Below are 19,553 nucleotides of genomic sequence, written 5' to 3' on the forward strand. Positions count from 1 at the left end.
GGCCTGTGAAAGGGACTGTGAGGTCACTTCTGTCTCTGCAGTTGATAGGGCAGCAGCAGGAACGTGTCACAGAAAGGGACTGTGAGGTCACTTCTGTCTGAAGTATCTGAAAGGTTACACTTATACCTTGGATCTGTACTTTTTGGCTGACATCTGCCAGTGGTCCTGGAAGGCCAGCAGAAGGCACCTGGTTGGCATATTACTGTGGGATCCCCTCTGCCTACATACCCAGGAGGACCCAGACAGAAAGAAGGCCTGAATGTGGGTTGTCCTGTCCCTTCTGTTTGAGTCCATAACTGGACAGCAGGAGGCACAAGGCTTGGGTGTGTCTAAACAAGAAGCTGCAAGGCCAGCAGCAGGCCCATGGCTTGGAAGATGCTCGTGAGGTGACATCTGTCTGGTTGGCTGACAGGCCGCAAGAAGGCCAATGGGTTGGGATGCCTACTTTAGGACTGGTTTCCACCCAGGTGGCACTTTCTTTATTGGTAGGAAAGAGCAGGAGAGAAAAACCTGCCAGAAAATGCACCTTGGAAGGTTGGCATTGGCTATGAAGAAGACAAAATGTCCCAAAAAAAGAGTTGTACTGTGGTGCTAGAGGTCACCCAAAGAGTGTCTTTGATCAGACACTTTGATCAGTTTTGTGTTTCAAGGAACAGCTGGTGAGGGTTAATGAGACATTGGTGAAACCACGGAAATGCTAGGATGAGAGCAAGGTGGTGAACAGAGAAGGGTGTCTGCAGATTTGAAGGAAATAGGGCAAAGTGTGGGGCAACATAGGAAAGTCTGGAGAGGACAAAGTGGTGGGCACTGGCAAGAACAGAAGGCCACAACAGCCCTGACTTTTTTGTCCCCTTGGATAGAGCTTCTGAGGAGATGAAATACCATCATTGCAAGGGGGCTCATTGCTTTCTTGAGACCCTGTGCAGAGGCAGGAAGGTGTCATACCACTGTTCTTCTTATGGCATTACACTGCCCACCACACCCCATAAACCCCCAGAAAGAGCCCAGAGCCAGACACGGGAGTGCAGGACATTCCCTTCTAGTGGCTGGAATCACGACCTGGCCCTTTTACTTCAGCACAATAAACCCAGACTTTTCTCAGCACAGTGCTTTGCCTATCTGTAATCATGGCCTCCAATTATCTGTCCTAACAAGTCCCCGAGGAGAATCTCCTGGTAACAGCCCTCAGTGGGGCCCATTAATACACCAAGTCACTTCAACTTTTCCTTCTGACTTTATGTTCTCAAGTAGTTGCATCATTCTCCTCTCAGTACCTGATGTTCACAGACTGAGCACCAAAATCCACCATGGAACTCATTAAAATGCAGAAACACCTAAGGAACCATGTCTTCCATAGTTTTATTCAAGTCTTCAAGACTTGGACAACTAATTGGGGAGCTTTCATAGTGTAGTTGAGGAGGAAGATTTCAAAAAGCACCTAATAAAAGTCTCTTCTCATTTTAAAGGATGAATTTTGTTGCATTTCAGTTTTGAGCATCTTTCTTCGATTGATATTAACCCAGGGCTTCCCCTATGGAGACGTCCATAGGGAGGAAAAGCAGAGTCTTGAGGCCTGACAGTGCATGGGCAACCTTGCTCCTCACCACCCCAACCCTGACACTTCTCTCATTGGCCACCTGGTGCTTGCATCACTTTTTCTTACACCACACTTCTACACTGAAGTCTGCAGCTGGCTGTTACAGCCCCTTTGCACCAGCTCCCACCTGCTTTCCTTAGAGACCTGTCTACATACAGAAGGGTTTTTCCTTATTTTAAAACAAACAACAAGTAAACATGCAGCAATTTTCCAAACAGTAAAGCAAGCACCTCATCTTATATGTCTCCAGTCAGATTTATAGGTATTCAGATTAGTATGATTCCATATGATCTTAATTCCATGATAAATGATGAGGAGCTTGCTACAGAAACCATTAGGCAGACTGCTAATCGATGGGCAACCTTGAACTCAGTGAAGCTCAAAGCAGCAACTGGGTCAGTGAGAGTAGTCTGAATGATCAAAGAGTAAGGGGAGGACAAAGCAGGAGAATCATGGGAAGTGCATAGGTCCAGACAGGCATCTGGAAAGGGGACATTCAACAGGGATTGTTTATTCGAGATGGGTGAAAGTACCTGGAAGATGAGGGTGTACACCATGATGGAGAAAGCGTTGACAATGCAAGTACAGGTGAACATCAGTATTTCTTCTCCTATGATGAATATAGATCCTGAAAATTCACCTGAAGGATGTAGATCCTTTGGGGCCAGCCATGGCTCTGGAAATGGAGGTCCATGAAGCTGTAGGACTCCTGGTCTCTTGCCTGGGAGATCCCCAGCACACAGTGCCTGTGTCCCGCAGGTCCAGCCCCAGTCCCCAGGCCAGCACAAGAGACCTGGCCCAGGCACAGGGCAGCTCCAGATTCCCCTCCAGGATACCATTTGCCATCAGTCCCAGCACATCTGGGACACTCCCAGGCCAGTGAAAGGCCAGCTACTATTTGCTAGGCTATGTGCAACCAAGAAGACATCTCACAGTCTTTTAGTGATCTCTAGGGGACTCTGATCCATGGTGAAGCCCAGAAAAGTAACAGGCCTGTCCAGGGAAGGTGTCCTGGGTTGTATTTCTGACACTATCTTTGGAAGACGAGTGCAGAGATGTGGCAGAGATGCCACTGTGGAGACATCAGGACTGTCACCAAAGTACACGAGATCTGAGGGCTAAGAGAAATGCAAAGGAACAAGAGAACAAAGTGGAAGCCAAAAGAGAGCAGCAGGGAAACAGCCATTTCCTGCTGCTGGCCATGGCCATGGCTCCAGGGAAGCAGCAGCCCCGACGTGCAGGCCGCAGAGAGGCAGAGCCCAGTGGGCAGTGAGGGACAGCCCCAAAGGCCACTGGGGCTGCTCCTCCATGTGGCAGCTGGGCTCTTGGTCTGAGCTCTTTGTGCATGCTGGGGCTGCTCCCCCAGGTGCAGAAGAGATGGGAGGAGATGGGACATGAGACCAGTAAAATTCTGCTCTCTTCTTTATTGGCATTATCTGCACAAGAAGCCCAGTTCTATAAGTACATTAGAGCATTGGGTCAAAACTTAAAAAAACAACAAAAAAAAGAAAAACATAGCAGACACTAAGAATAAAAGTAAGTCAAATTCACCAGCTTTAGACTGTATTAATAAATAAATAAAAATTAAAGAAAATTGTCCTAACAGTTTATTTCAGAAAACGTCAGTGTCCTGAAACTATTGTAGGCACATGATTAATGTAGAAGAAGAATGTCTGCAAATACTTGCTTAAAGCATGTATTCAAAGAGTTTCCTCACTTTACCCTTGAGCTCCTGGTTCCTTATGAAGTAGATGAGGGAGGTCACTGCTGGAGGCACCACTGAGTACTGAACCACCAGCAAAAGTTTCAGGGATGAGTATAGAACTGCCACCAGCAGGTGCGTGGATGGGGTGGAGAATGAAAGGAACTTCAGGTAGGCAAATGAGCCAGTGCTCACAAACAGGGGGACCAGAGCCAGGTGAGGGAGGCATGTGGAAATGGACAGTGGCAGTGTCCACCCTGTTGGTCCTCCCAGTGCCTCCTAGGAGGCCAGCACATCCCAGACCCTCCCCAGCTCTCCACACCTGCCTCTAGTGTCCCCAGCTAAGCCCAGCCCAGCCCAGCCTGGCCCAGCAGAGCAGCCTAGGCTGGGATGGCAACAAAGCCGCAAATGGAGAAGTGGGGGGTCAGTGCAGTGTCCCTGCTGCTGCCATCTGCAGGAGATACCCCAGGACACTACTCACCAGGGAAGCCTGCAACCACCCAGGCCAGCCTTATTCCCCAGAACAGCACCACACTGCTGCCCCTGGGGCTCCTCAGGCACCACCACTGCACACACACAGAGCCCTGCTCTGCTCCTGGGACACCCCATGTCCCACACAGCCTTGCCCCAGCCCAGCACATCTGGGCTGGCCTGAGCAGCCATTCCTGCAGCCCCTGCCCATGCTGCCCATAGCCCCCCAGCTGGCGGTGCTGCTCTGCAGAGCGAGGGGTCTGTGGTAAGCGGGGCTGTGGGGGCACTCTGCAGGGCCGTGCTGGTCAGGCTGGGAAGGCAGAGCCAGCTGGTGGGGGGCACTGGTACTGACTGCCTCGCACACAAGTGGTTCTTTGGCCATGGAGGGTGCACACAGATAGCTGGCCTCCTTCAGAGTCAGAGACTCACGGAATAGCCAAGATGGAAGAGACCCACAAGGATCATTGCATCCAACTTATTTCCAATGTCATTGGATGTTTTGGGGTGATTCACTGTATTCAGTCTACAAAATGTCAACTGAGGTATGACAATGCAGCAGACTGCTTTCCCTGTAGCTGCTGTGTTCCCTGCAGTTGCAGAGCTCTCCTTTGCCTGTTCCCACCCAGATTTAGCACTATATCTATACTTCAAAAAGTTATCTTTACTTTGCAATATCCATGGGAGTAGCTTTGGGAGAAGAGCTGAGCCTTCAGGCACTGCCCTCAGCAGATCCTTTTATGCTGCAGATGCTGGTACGGAGCCAGCTGTGTTAGAGAAGTGCCCCTGGCCTGTCCCTGCCTGTGGACACAGAACTGCCCCAGAGCAGCACGGTGAGCAAGAGACAAGAGCAATGAGTCCTCGCAGCAACACAAGGGCTCTGTAGGAGAGTACGAGGTGAAAGGGAGAGCAGCTTGGGAAAGAAGAAGCTCTGGAGCTCCTTGGCAGTGCTGCTGTACCAGGACACTTCTTCCCTCCACCCCTGCACACAGCCAAGTGCCCCTGCAGCTTCACTGCAGGTCTCTGAGGGAGGATCTCGGGCAAGCATATCACTGCAGGGTCGTTTTTTTTAATTTAAATACACAGAGAGCCTGCCTCCTTGTTTACACCAAGTCCGGGAGTCACATGGGACATGTAGATACTTAAATGAAAGAATATGAACAAAGACATTTCTTTGTGGACAATAATTTCACAAGCAATATAAAGAAAAATATATCCTCAAACAAAATAAAAAACAAACAAACCTGCATCTGGCCTTTAATGAGTTACATTATGAATGATATGCAGAAAAAGAACTAGACAGTGGGTTCGAGAGCATCCTCTGCAAGTTTGCAGGTGACACTAAACTCAGTGGTGCAGTTGATGCAATAGAAGGGAGGGAATGCCATCCAACGGGACCTGGACTAGCTTGTGAAGTGGGTCCATGAGAAACTGAAGATGTTCAGCAAGTCCAAGTGCAAGGCGTTACACCTGTCTCAGGGCAATTGGACACGAGGACAGTCTGGAAGAAGAACGCATTGAGAGCAGCCCTGCAGAGAAGATTCTTGTTCTCATGGACATGAACTGTTCAACATGAGCCATCAGTGCGAGCTTGCATCCCAGAAGGCCAACTGCATCCCGGGATTCATCAAAGGATGAGTGGGTAGAAGGTCGAGGGAGGTGATTGTTCCCCTCTACTCTGCTATTGTGAGGCCCCACTTGGAGTACTGAATCCAGGTTTGGCGCCCCAGCACAAGAAGGATGTTGATCTGTTAAAACAGGTCCAGAGGAGGGCCACAAAGATGATCAAGGAGCTGGAGCACCCCTCCTCTGAAGGAAGGCTGAGAGAGTTGGGTTGGTTTAGCCTGCAGAAGAGAAGGCTTTAGGGTGAATTCATTGCCTACAAACCACCTGTCTGAGCTGGAGCAAAAGCCCAGTGCAGGGAACGGTGGTTACGAGGGGCTGTCTGTGATGATTGCATCTTCTCAGTAATTAAAGGGGGCATAAGAAAAGATGGAGAACAACTCTTTGCTCAATCAAATAATGACAGGACAAGGGGGAATGGTTTTAAACTTCTTCACTCAGAGGGTGGTGAGGCACTGTAAGAGGTTGCCCACAGAACTTCTGGATGCCCCATCCTTGGAGGTCTACAAGGCCTGGGTGGATGGGGCCCTGGCAAACTTGATCTAGTGGGTGGCATACTTGCCCAGGGTGGGGGGGTTGGAACTAGATGATCTTTGAGGTCTCTTCTAACCCAGGCAGTTCTATGTTTCTATGATTCTAAGACAGGCAGTTTATTCCTTCTGAAAAACACTCATTCATCACTTTCCACACCGCATCTTTCAGCTCCTGGTTCCTCATGCTGTAGATGAGGGGGTTCACTGTTGGACTCACCACCGAATACAGAACTGCCAGCAAAAGATTCAGGGAGGAGGAGGACATGGAGGGAGGCTTCAGGTAGGCAAATATGGCAGTGCTGGTGAAAAGGGAGACTACGGCCAGGTGAGGGAGGCATGTGGAAAAAGCTTTATGTCGGCCCTGCTGTGAGGGGATCCTCAGCACAACCCTGAAGATCTGCACATAGGACAGCACAAGGAAGACAAAACACACAAATAATAAAGAGGCACTAACCACAATAAGCCTAGCCTCTTTGATATAGGCATCAGTGCAGGAGAGCTTGAGGATCTGGGGAATTTCACAGAAGAACTGGTCCAGGGCATTGCCTTGGCAGAGGGGAAGGGAAAAGGTATTGGCAGTGTGCAGCACAGCATAGAGAAAAGTACTGCCCCAGGCAGCTGCTGCCATGTTGACACAAGTTCTGCTGTCCATTATTGTCCCATAGTGCAGGGGTTTGCAGATGGCAATGTAGCGGTCATAGGCCATGATGGTGAGAAGAGAAAACTCTGCTGTGACAAATGTGACAAACATAAAGACCTGGGTAGCACAACCGAAGAAGGAAATGGCCCTGGTGTCCCACAGGGAATTGGCCATGGCTTTGGGAACAGTGGTAGAGATGGATCCCAGGTCAAGGAGGGCAAGGTTGAGGAGGAAGAAGTACATGGGGGTGTGGAGGCGGTGGTCACAGGCTACGGCGGTGAAGATAAGGCCGTTGCCCAGGAGGGCAGCCAGGTAGATGCCCAGGAAGAGCCCAAAGTGCAGGAGCTGCAGCTGGCGTGTGTCTGCAAATGCCAGGAGGAGGAACTCAGTGGGGAAGCTGCTGTTGGACATTTGCTGCTTCTGGGCATAGCAGCCTATTTATGGAGGAATTTAAAGAGGCAAGTTAGATAGTGTTTTCTGAGCAAAACCTAAGCCATATCTCATTGAAACATCCTCAACAAGACACACTGCCTTTTCCAGGGAAGAATACATGCTTCTGCCTGGAGCTTTTGATTTGGTTGCCTAAGAATGCCTAAGAGATCAGGTTAGTCAACTTTGCTCTCTGGAAGGGTCAGTACTGCCCTGTAGGTACATGATAAAGACCACCAGGGACTGGTGGTGGTCTCTGAGACAGGTACCTGCCCCAGGTAGCAGGCTCTGGGAAGCAGAAAGACTCCCCCCTACTCTTCTGGGTGGCCTCCTTCCTCCCACAGCTTCTCCCCACAGTGTCCTGGGCAGCTCCCCAGGCAGGCTGAGTGCTGAGCCTGGCAGGCAGCAGAGGCCCTGTCCCGGCACACAGCCCCTGGGGCACAGCAGGGACCCTGCTCTGCACCACAGCCCTGGACACCCCGTCTAAACGCCCAGCTGCACAACTTGCAGCTGGCCCCACAAGAAGGAAACCTCGTGTTTTGTCCCTCTGACAGCTTTGGAAGGTAATCCCTGCTCTGGAATTTGTCATTTTCCTCTTATCCAAAAAAACTCCTCCTGAGCCCTGAGTCCTCCTGAAAGCTCCCATAGGCTGCGGGTTTTTCCAGCAAATCTGGAGATGGCACCAGGAACAACAGCTGTGTTGCCCTGCAGCCAGAGACTTACCCTGTTCAGGGCTGTGAAGATTTCTCCTGCAGTGAGCTCTCAGCATCCCCCCTCCACACTGCCTTTAACATCTCCCTCCCTTCTCTCAGCTGCCCTTGTCCCCTGCAGGCTGTGCCCCCAGCCCTGCTGTGCTGTGCAGAGGAGCTGCTCCTGGGCAGAGCTGTCTCTCTGCAGTGCTGCCCACTTGCCAGGAGCTCCCCTTGGGCCCAGGAGCCCGGCCCAGCTCATCAGCACAGGGAGCTCTTGACAAGTCCCTGGGCCTCCAGGGAAATCAACTTTGAATCACACTCAAGCAGTCTTTTGGGATACAATCACTTCTCTGAAGTTTTGATCGGGATTTATTTCCAGTGCTGTCTTTGCTCCTAATTCCATAGAAGATGTTGGCAGGAGAATCATCTATTCTTGTCCCATTATGTGACCAGACACCCTCAACGTGAAAGGCAGGGTGAATACCACCTCTTCCAAGCACTTGTAGATATTGCTGGGATGCTGTGGAGTGTGTGTGGGGGAAGAGATGACACGACTTTTCCACAGAAACTCAAATCTCTCTGTCTACATATGCTACAAAACCTCTTGTCAGCCCACAGAGTCATAGAAACATACAATGCTTTGGGTTAAAGGGACCCCAAAGACCATCAAGTTCCAGTCCCCCCTGCCATGGGCAGGAACAAATCCTACTAGTGTTGCTCAAGGTCCCATCCATCCTGGCCCTGGACACTATCAGGGAGGGGGCATCCAACACTTCTCTCGGCAACCTGTTCCAGTCCCTCACCAACCTCCCAGTGAAGATTTTCTTCTTTAGATTTAATGTAAATGGACTGTCTTGTAGTTTAAAGGGATTGCCCCTTTCCTAGAGCTACAATCCCTGATAAAGATTCTATCCCTATCTTTCTCCTATTTTTCTCCCCCGGTTCTGTTAAGGAGAGTCAGGAAGACAGTGGCTGCGTTGTGCTTCGCTAACAGCTGGGGATAAACCACAAAACATCTGAGGACACAAACCTGACTGACAATTGATAAAGGAGGCAGTGAGGGAACCAGACATGGTCAATCACACTGACTGAAGATAGCACGGGAGAGAGAGAAAATATTTTTTCCAGTGAGATTATCTGATCAGGGATTTGTTGGTCTGGAAACCAATAGAAAAGGGGGAATGCTGGTTAAAGGGTATGAGAAGAGGCTGAAGACACTTGGGTTGTCTAGTCTGGAGAAAAGAAGGCTGAGGGGTGACCTCATTGTCCTCAACATCTTCCTGAGTGGGGGAAGTGGTGAGAGAGGTGATGATCTTTTCTCCTTGGTAACTGACCACAGAAGGTATGGGAATGGCACAAAGCTGCACAAGAGGACGTTCAGATGGGACATCAGGAAAAAATTTTGTACTGTGAGGGTGGTTAAATGTGGAACAGGCTCCCTAGAGACCTGGCTGATGCCCCATGCCTGTCAGTGTTCAAGAGGCATTTGGAAATTGCCAGAAATTAATCACGGATTTTTTTTTTCCTATATATATGCCCATAGTTATGTATATTTATATTCATAACTATGAATATTACTATAGAATCATAGACTATCCCAAGTTAAAAGCGACACATAATGATCATTGAATCCAACTCCTAGCTCCACACAGGTCTACCCAAATGTTTTTATAAACAATGTGGATGTAGGACTAGAAGGTGTTTTGAGCTAATTTGCTGATGATACTAAACTTGGAGGAGTTGTTGACTCCATTGAAGGTGGAAAAGCCTTGCAGAGATAGATTGGAGAGCTGGGCAATCACCAACTGCATGAAGTTTTAAAAGAGAAAGTGCTGGGTCCTGTAGCTGGGATGGGGCAACCCTGGCTATGCTTACAGACTGGGGGACGAGACGCTGGAGAGCAGCCCCACAGAGAGAGATCTGGGGGTTGTGGTTGACAGCAAGCTGAATATGAGCCAGTAGAGTCCCCTGGCAGGCAGGAGAACCAACCGTATCCTGGGGTGCATCAAGCATGGCTTTGCTAGTTGGTTGAGGGAAGTGACTGTCCTGCTCTACTCTGCGCTGGTGTGGCCTCGCCTCGAGTACTGTGTGTGTTCTGGGCACCACAGTACAAAAAGGACATGAAACTGTTGGAGAGTGTCCAGAGGAGGGCAACGAAGATGGTGAAGGGCCTAGAGGGGAAGATGTATGAGGAGCGGAAGAGGTCACTTGGACTGTTCAGCCTGGGAAAGAAGAGGCTGACGGGAGACCCCATCGTAGTCTACAGCTTCCTCACGAGGGGGAGTGGAGGGGCAGGTGCTGATCTATTCTTTTTAGTGACCAGCAGGACTCGGCACTTGGTCTTCTTAAACTTCATGCAGCTGGTGATCACCCATCTCTCTAATCTGTCCAGATCTCTCTGCAAGGCATTTTCACCCTCAACAGAGTCAACAACTCCTCCCAGTTTAGTATCATAATCAAATTAGCTATAAACACCTTCTAGTCCTACATCCAAATTGTTTATACAAACATTTAATTGAACTGGCCCTAAAACGAAGCCTTGAGGGACCCCACTGGTGACTGGCTGCCAACCTGATGCGGAGCCATTTACCACAACCCTTTGAGTGCTACCCGTCAGCCAGTTATTCACCCAAGGTATGATATTTTTGTCCAGCTATATGCTGGACATTTTGTCCAGTAGGATCATATGTGAAACTGTGACAAAAGCTTTACTGAAATCCAAAAAGATCACATCAGCTGGTTTCCCTTGATCAATTAGATGGGTGATCTTATCATAAAAGGAAATCATTTTTGTCAAACAGGACCTACCTCTCATGAACCCATGTTGACTGGGACCAATGACTGCATTGTCCCCCAAGCACACTTCATTAGCTACCAGAACAATCTTCTCCATACTTTTACCAGGCACTGACATGAGACTAACAGGCCTGTAGTTCCCAGGGTCTTCTTTCTTGTCCTTCTTGAAACTGGCACGACATTTGACAACTGGGACCTCTCCACATTCCCACGACTCTTATAATAATTGAGAGAGGCCCTGTGATAATGTCAGCCAGCTCTCTGAGCACTCTGGGATGAATCCCATCCGGATCCATTGTCGTGGTTTAACCCGGCCAGCAGCTAAACACCACGCAGCCATTCGCTCACCCTCCCCCTTCCCTCTCTGGGATGGGGGAGAGAAACGGAAAGTGAAGCCCATGAGTTGAGATAAAGACAGTTTAATAAGACAAGAAAAATAATTATAACAATAATAATAATAATAACAATGATGATAATAGCACTACTACTAATAATGTGTACAAACAAGTGATGCACAATGCACCTGCTCACCGCCTGCTGACCGATGCCCAGCCTAACCCCGAGCAGTCCCACCCCTTCCCCCAGCTAGCCACCCCTATATATTGTTTAGCATGACGTCAGATAGTATGGCATACCCCTTTTGGCTAGTTTGGGTCACCTGTCCTGGATCTGTCCCCTCCCAGCTCTTGCTGCACCCCCAGCCTGCCCATTGGCAGGACAGAGCAAGAAGCTGAGATGTCCTTGGCTTGGTATAAGCACTGCTCTGCCACAATTAAAACATTGGGGTGTTCTCAGCACTCTTCTCATCCTAAGCCAAAACATAGCATTCTACCAGCTACTAGGAGGAAAATTAATTCTGTCCTAACTGAAACCAGGACACCCATGGACTTGAATGGATCCAGGTGTAGCAGCAAATCACACACACTTTGAGGGTCAGTTGGGCGTTCATCTTTCCCACTGTCACGGTTCTCCAGCTCAGGGCACCCAGGGTCCTGAAGCCCATCCTCGGCATTGAAGATGGAGGCAAAGAAGGCATTAAACATCTTTGCTTTTCCTATGTCCTTGTCTGTGAGGTGACCTTCCCCATCAAGTAGAGGATCTATATTTTCTCTGGTCCTCCTTTTTCTATTCAGATATTTAAAAGAAAACTTTTTATTGTCACCCACAGATGTGGCCAGCTTCAACTCTAATTGGGCTTTGGCCACAGGAATCTTCTCCCTACAAATGTGAACAGCATCCCTGTAGTCCTTCCACTTTGCCTGACCTTGCTTCCAACAGCCATACACTTTCTTTTCATCCCTCTGCTCCAGAATAAGATCCCTGGTCAGCCAAGCTGGCCTTCTTCCCCACCTTCTTGACTATCTGTGTTTTTAGGATGCAGTGTTTAAAGACTGACCAGCACTGATGGATGCCGACACCTTCAAAAGCAGTTTCCCAGGGGACCTTGCTAACTAGTCCTCTGAGCAGCCTGAAGTCTGCTCTCCCCATATCCAGGGCTGAAGTTTTGGTAGCAGTTTTTCTCTTGTCACAAAAATTTTAAGCTCAACCACTTCATGGTCACTATGACCAAGACAGCCACCAATTTCCACAGCCCCCACAACACTCTCTGTGTACTCCAGCAACAGATCTAGGAGGGCACCTTTCCTAGTTGTCTCCCTTAACACTTGCACCAAGAAGTTATCATCGCGGTGCTTTAGGAAACTCCTGGACCTGCTTGTGTCAGCCTTGTGATATTTCCACTTGACATCTGACAAGGTTTTGCACTCCATCACTTAGCTTATCACCGGCGGGCCTTATTTTATCCCTTTCCCCCTTCAACTCTAGTTTAAAGCCCTGTCTATCAGCCCCGCTAACTCCTGGGCAAAAATCCTTCTCCCCCTCTGAGAGGGGCGCATCCCATCTGATGCCAGTAGGCCCAGTGTCACATAGACCTTCCCATGATCAACAAACACAAAGTTCTGCCAGTTGCACTGGTCCCGAAGCCACAAATTAATATGGTGAGTGTGTTTGTCAACACTGATCCCTCCTATCAGAAGGACAGAGGCAAACACAACCTGTGCCCCTGATTCTTTAACCAGTCACCCCAAAGTCCTAAAGTCCCTTTTGATTGCTCTTGGACTTCTCCTTGCTACTTATTACCAGCCTGAAAAAAAAGTAAAGGCTGGTAGTCAGAAAGCTGTACCAGGCGAGTGACTTTCCTGGCAATGCCTTTTACCCAAGCCACAGGGAGGCAGCAGACTTCCCAGTGGGCTGGGTCCAGTCGGCATATCAGACCCTCTGTCTCTTTCAGAAGGAAGTCATAGAATCATAGAATCATAGAATATCCCGAGTTGGAAGGATCATCAAGTCCCACTCCTTGCACCGCACAGGTCTGCCCAGAAGTGTAGACCATGTGACTAAGTGCACAGTCCAATCGCTTTTTAAATTCAGACAGGCTTGGTGCAGTGACTACGACCCTGGGGAGCCTGTTCCAGTGTGCAACCACCCTCTTGGTGAAGAACCTCTTCCTGCTGTCCTTTCTGGCTCCCGGTGGCTCCCGAGTGGCCTCAGTGCAGGAAAGAGCCTTGCCTGCATCAATGCCCTCTCCGCTACAGAACACATCTGCCCTGGAACCGATCTCCTTATTTGTGATCACAAGTTTGTGATTTCTTTATTCTGGAATGCCTGGTAGAGTTTCTGGGAAGTTTTCAGTAGTATTCTTGTACCAGCTGTACTCCAGGTTCCCTTGGGGAAGAACATTGTTTTGAGAATTACCCCACTCACTGGGTAACCTTGAGAAGCAGGGATTACAAACACCATAAAGGCCTCAAAACACAGGATTGTCATACACTCTGACTGCACAGTCCAGCCCTTTCTCCCCTGAGTCAGAAGGGACCTCTAGAGGTGTCCACTACCATCGTCTTCTCTGAGCAGTGATAGCTTTACAGGTAGACGACATTAGCTCTCAGCATCCCCCCCTCCACGCTGCCTTTAACATCTCCCTTCCTTCTCTCAGCCACCCTTGTCCCCTGCAAGCAGTGCCCCCAGCCCTGCTGCGCTGTGCAGAGGAGCTGCTCCTGGGCAGAGCTGTCTCTCTGCAGTGCTGCCCGCTTGCCAGGAGCTCGCCTTGGTCCCAGGAGCCAGGCCCAGCTTAGCAGCATAGGGAGCTCTTGACACGAGGGAACTCCAGGAAAATGATTTTGAATCAGGCTGAAGCAATCCCTGATGTTCCCTCTCTGAGCTGGGGAGAGACACTTACTTCCAGCAGTGTCATTTCTCCTACTGGGAGAAGATTCATCAAAGAATCACCTTGTCTTCTTCCACTTTTAGGCAGGACACCCAGAATGTGACTGGCAGGGATCACATTGTCCCAAGCTGAGGGAAGTGATCACAGGGAGTCAACTGATGCATCTCATTCTGAGTTTGATGTCCTAGGCCTGTAATGGGGCCCAGAACCTTCCTTATCAGCCACAAACCCACACAATTTGGGATTTCTTTCACCTCTGCTCAGATATGTAAAAAATAATATAGGCTAAACTCCCACAGTAATTACAGGAGATAGAGAAGAGCAGTGAGTTGTTCAAATGTAAACACCACTTGACATTTGAGGTGCACAAAGGTGTCTGTCTTAGCGGTAATGCTTTAAGTTAGGACTTCAGAGACTGGGAATGTAGGTATTAGAGTTTTGTCAGTGCAGACTGCCTAAAAATGTGGCCTCCATTTGTGCCTTGTCACTCACCTGCGAGCTGTCCCTTGTCATTTAGCTAAATAATATAAACCTCCCCTGTAACATATCTCTCTCCTCCCCAAAAGTGGGAGTAGATTAATGGAGAAGTGGTAATTTAGAGACAGTACTTTCTAAAAGGTGTTTGAGAGCTTAGGCACATGAGTGGACTGCCTGTGGTGTAAATGCCTGAAGTAACTAGGAAAATAAAACTAACATTCACATTTTTAAGGAAAAGGTACAGCACTGAAGAGGCTTTCCGGGTAGGGCATAACTGAGCGTTTCCTGGGCTCCCAACCTTAGATGCTATCGCGCTGGGGAAACTTGGTGTACCAGCTCCAAGGAACAGCACGGAGCATAGAGTGGAGTGGAGACACCACGGCTAGGCTCTGTAATCAGGTGGGGCCTCAATTGTTCTTGTGCACAAAGCTGCACTTTTTGCCACCCTAAGCCAAAGACCTGTCATGTTTTGACAAATGCTGGACCCTAGTGTACTTTTTGCTCATTATAATATCATTATAATACCAAAACACACCTCCATCCCAAAAGCTACCCGCCTCCAAGGTGCAACCACCCCTCACTGAGCATGCACTCTGAATTTCTCGGAGCCTATTACTTTAAACGGAGACGGGAAAACTTTACACCAATCATAACTAAGATATGCTTGACTAGAGCCACTCAAGCTCCACCTAAAACATAGAAAATAATATAAATTGGCCCAAGAGAGAGGGGATGTTAGGGAAGATACCACCGTCAGGGGAGATACCATCCCGAGGGAATACAACATCCTTAGGACCTCCTGACTCCTGGGATCAGTCAACGGGCTGAGCCTCTCTTCCCCCCCCCATTGGGACACCTTTGGGTGACATCTGAATACTTGCTTATAAATCTCTATAGAGTCTTTGATCCTTTTAACGCGTTTATTTCTAGGCTGCGCACCTGTGACACCTGTAACACCTGTAACATCTATAACATCTATAACACCTGTAACATCTGTAACACCTACAACACCTATAACACCTGTAACATCTGTAACACCTATAACACCTGTGTATTTCATGCATACTAGCTTGCTTTTGCAGACAGTCCCTATCACCGGCAATCCAAAAGAACCTGATTATCTGTTGCTGTAATAAACCATACTTGATTGCATTGTAATAGCTCTCATTAATGCAACGAGGGTGAGGGTGGTTATCCATGATAGTCCAGTGTTCTGAATCTAACCAGACCCCCAGACGGTTAATGCATTTTTGGTGAATGTCCAAACGGACCCCCAGACGGTTAATGCGTTTTTGGTGAATGTCTGAACGGACCCCCAGACTGTTAATGCATTGATGGTGAATGTCTGTCTGGACCCCCAGACGGTTAATGTGTTTTTGGTGAATGTCCAACTGGTTCAGTACCCTGAATCTGACCGGGCCCGTAACGGTTAATCAGCTACACCCCTTAACTCGACACCCACGCCAGGTGAGATTTGGGGTTAGGAGTAAGAGTAGTGGATTCCTTGCAGAGAGAGGGATAGCATTTAGCTGTAGCGGTAAGGCTTACAGTTACTGCTTAGAAATATTGCCAGGGCTTGACATGGATGTTTTCCTAGTAAGTGTTGCAGCAGCACAGCCTTGCCTGAACCCCTCTCACCTCTTCCAGATCTTTCCTTTCTCTTAGCCAAATCCCTCTTCTCTCCCCCAAATTTCCCACCTTTATTCACCCAGATTTCCCCTGGCCTCCCCAAAGGAGTCACCCTTTTGGGGGCAGCTTCCTGAAAGCCTTTGTGATCTCAGAGGCTCTGCCTCCCTGCTGTTGTCCAGACAGGGGCTGGGACAGAAGTGACCTCACAGCCAGCATCCAAAGGGACACAAGGAGCTGTTGTGCTCAGGAAGCCTCTTTCTAGCCCACCCAGGAGCACCAGATGCATGCCGTTCACAGTCCCTCGGGTACTCTGCCTGCCAACCAGCTCATGCTTCAGAAGGTCTTCTACATGTCCAGACTCACGTTTCCTCATGCAGCCTTTAGCATCTCCATTGCATCCTAAAGGAAATGCCCACCCATGTGTGGAAAAGTGATTCAAGAACTTTATATATACTTTGGGAAAACATATATTTTAGGCAAATTCTGCAGAGAAGGAGTTGGTGTGACAGTTATGATGACTAGGATTGCTTTATTCAGATGGTATTCTAGGGGACCGTACCTCCAATGGGAAGTGAACTTTAGACTCTCTCTGTCCCACTGGAATTCATGGCTGGCTCCCTTAGGGAAGAGCTTATGGCACTTGGGCTCATTCAGGTTCATCTCACCACACCCACACCAGATGCAGTCTCATATGGACAACGGAAACATGGACTCCTGATGTAGTCATTTAGTGTCCATATCCAGAGGAAGAAACCATCTGTGTGAGCTGGGGCGAGAGCCCAGTGCTGGGAACAGTGGTTGCAAGGGGCTGCTCTTGGACCATTGGCCTGAGGCAGCATCTGCCAGGGTGTCCAGAGAACAAGGTCCAAGCCCAGCCCCTGCTCTGCTGGTCCTCCCTGACTCTCCCAGGAAGACAGCCTTTCATGCTGTGGATACAGGCCGGTGAAGTCAAAATCTCATGGGTGCTGGGCACCAACAGGCAGGAATGGAATCATCCCTCCCTGCCTAAAATATGATCCTGGGACTCCTCTCTTATCTGCCTGAGTCCACAGAGAAACAAGCAAAGCCAGGAACCTCTTTCAAGTCTATTCCTTTGAAATATTCATGAGAGCATCTTTGGGAGAGGAGCTGAGCTTTCAGGCACTGCCCTGAGCAGATCCCCTTTTATACTGGAGATGCTGGTATGGAGCCAGCTGTGTTAGAGAAGTGCCCCTGGCCTCTCCCTGCCTGTGCACACAGCAGCACAATGAGCAAGTAACAAGTGCAATCAGTCCTCACAGCAACACAAGAGCTCCGTAGGAGAGTGTGGGAGGTGAAATGGAGAGCTGATTTGGACAAACCAAGACCTGGGGCTCCCTGGCAGTGCTGCTGTGCCAGGACTCTTCTCTCCTCCACCTCTGAACACAGCCAAGTGCCCCTGCAGTTCCCCCACAGGTGTCTGAGGAAGGATCCTGGTGACTTGCACTTCCCTGACACCTGCCCACTTTCACACCTATTGCATGCTGTGGATACAGGCAAGTGAAGTCACCATCTCTATGGGTGCCAGACACCAGCTGGCAATTCCAAAATCAGCCCTCCCTGCCTAATAGCTGATCCTTGGTGATCAGCTGATCTCGTCGCCCTGAGCCCACAGAGAAACAAGCAAAGCGAGGAGCCTCCTTTGAGTCCGTTCCTTTGCAATATCCATGAGATGAGATGTGGGAGAAGAGCTGAGCCTTCAGGCACTGCCCTCAGTGCCAGATCCCCTTTCATGCTGGAGGTGCTGGTACGGAGCCAGCTGTGTTAGAGACCCTGGCCTGTGGACAAAGGACTTCCCCACAGCAGCACAATGAGCAAGCAACAAGAGCAATCAGAACTCACAGCAACAGAAGGGCTCTGAAGGAGAGTGTGGGAGGTGAAAGAGAGCACCTCAGGACAGACCAAGCCCTCGGGCTCTCTGGTAATGCTGCTGTGCCAGGACTCTTCTCCCCTCCACCTCTGCACACAGCCAAGTGCCCCTGCAGTTCCCCCACAGGTGTCTGAGGAAGGATCTCAGGCAAGAAAGTCACTGCAGGGTCCTTTCTTTTATTTAAACATACAGAGAGCCTGGCTCATTGTTTCCACCAAGTCTTGGATTCACTCAAGCAGGCAGATACTGAAATGAAGGGGAGGAAAAATGTTATGTCTTTGTGCCTTTGTGGACACAATCATAAGTAAGGGAAAAAAAAAAAAAAAAAAAAAAAAAAGGAAAAAAGAATAAAAGAACAAGGCACACTCAGAGAAAACGAACATTTGGGCTTATAATGTGTTACATTATGAGTGATATGTAGAAGAAAACAGACCATTTATTGTTTCTGACACACTCCAGTCATCACTTTCCACACTGCATCCTTCAGCTCCTGGTTCCTCATGCTGTAGATGAGGGGGTTCACTGCTGGAGGCAACACCGAGTACAGAACTGCCAGCAAAAGATTCAGGGAGGAGGAGGACATAGAAGGAGGCTTCAGATAGACAAATGTGCCACTGCTGATGAACAGGGAGACAACGGCCAGGTGAGGGAGGCATGTGGAAAAGGCTTTGTGCCGTCCCTGTTGTGAGGGGATCTTCAGCACAGCCCTGAAGATCTGCACATAGGACAGCACAAGGAAAACAAAACACCGAGATGCTACAGCGACACTAAGCATAAGAAGCCCAACTTCTCTGAGGTAGGCATCTGAGCAGGAAAGCTTGAGGATCTGGGGTATTTCACAGAAGAACTGGTCCAGGGCATTGCCTTGGCAGAGGGGTAGGGAAAATATATTGGCAGTGTGCAGCACAGCATAGAGAAAACCACTGCCCCAGGTAGCTGCTGCCATGTTGACACAAGCTCTGCTGTCCATTATTGTTCTGTAGTGCAGGGGTTTGCAGATGGCAATGTAGCGGTTGTAAGCCATGATGGTGAGAATAGAAAACTCTGCTGAAAGGAAAAAGAAACAGAAAAAAACCTGAGCAGCACAACCTGCGTAGGAAATGGCTGTGGTGTCCCACAGGGAATTGGCCATGGCTTTGGGAACAGTGGTGGTAATAGTGCCCAGGTCGAGGAGGGCGAGATTGAGGAGGAAGAAGTACATGGGGGTGTGGATGCGGTGGTCGCAGGTTCCAGCTGTGAGGATGAGGCCGTTGCCCAGGAGGGCAGCCAGGTAGATGCCCAGGAAGAGCGCGAAGTGCAGGAGCTGCAGCTCACGTGTGTCTGCGAATGGCAGGAGGAGGAACTCTGTGGGGAAGCTGCTGTTGGACATTTGCTGCCTCAGAGCAAGGATGGCTGTCAGTGGTGGAAAAGACACGGAACAAGTTAGAGATATTTCTCTGAGCAATACCTATAGTTACATGTTATGTTTCATCGAAACCTGCTCAGCAAGGCAGACTATTCCTTCCCTTTGAGGAAGACGTGCTCCTGCATCTAGCGCTCAGTTTTATTTCCTAAGGGTGTAGAGGGACCAGACAGATCCTCTGTGGGCTCAGCCAGAGTCAGTACTGCCCTACAGCGTCTGCTGAAAACCAGTGGGGATGGATTTCAGGTGCCCACTGGACACAGGTGTCTCAGTGTTTTAGGTGCTGAGAAGGACATCTAAAAATCTGTCACAAAACAATGAACTATGTAGGGTTATAGAGTGTGGAGGAAAACTGTGAGATTCCTCACAGACCTACAGATCTCTTTCAGTGGAATAATCTAACAGCCTCACTGACTGACACAAGCAGACAACTCCATTAGCATTCTCCTGA

The 19,553-nt window shown here is 49.2% G+C and overlaps 1 protein-coding gene across 1 annotated transcript; it reads right to left on the reverse strand.

The window, feature by feature from the left end:
- Positions 1–6,026: 6,026 nt before the first annotated feature.
- On the reverse strand, positions 6,027–19,069 carry LOC311216462 (olfactory receptor 14C36-like; the record flags this gene model as incomplete). Its single annotated transcript, XM_084297998.1, has 2 exons — positions 6,027–6,680; positions 18,776–19,069. The coding sequence occupies 2 exons, from the start codon at positions 19,067–19,069 to the stop codon at positions 6,027–6,029; spliced, it is 948 nt and encodes a 315-aa protein (XP_084154124.1).
- Between the last annotated feature and the right edge of the window lie 484 nt (positions 19,070–19,553).

This window comes from Netta rufina (genome assembly GCF_964035555.1).
Source record: "Netta rufina genome assembly, chromosome: 18".
Taxonomy (NCBI): Eukaryota; Metazoa; Chordata; class Aves; order Anseriformes; family Anatidae; genus Netta; species Netta rufina.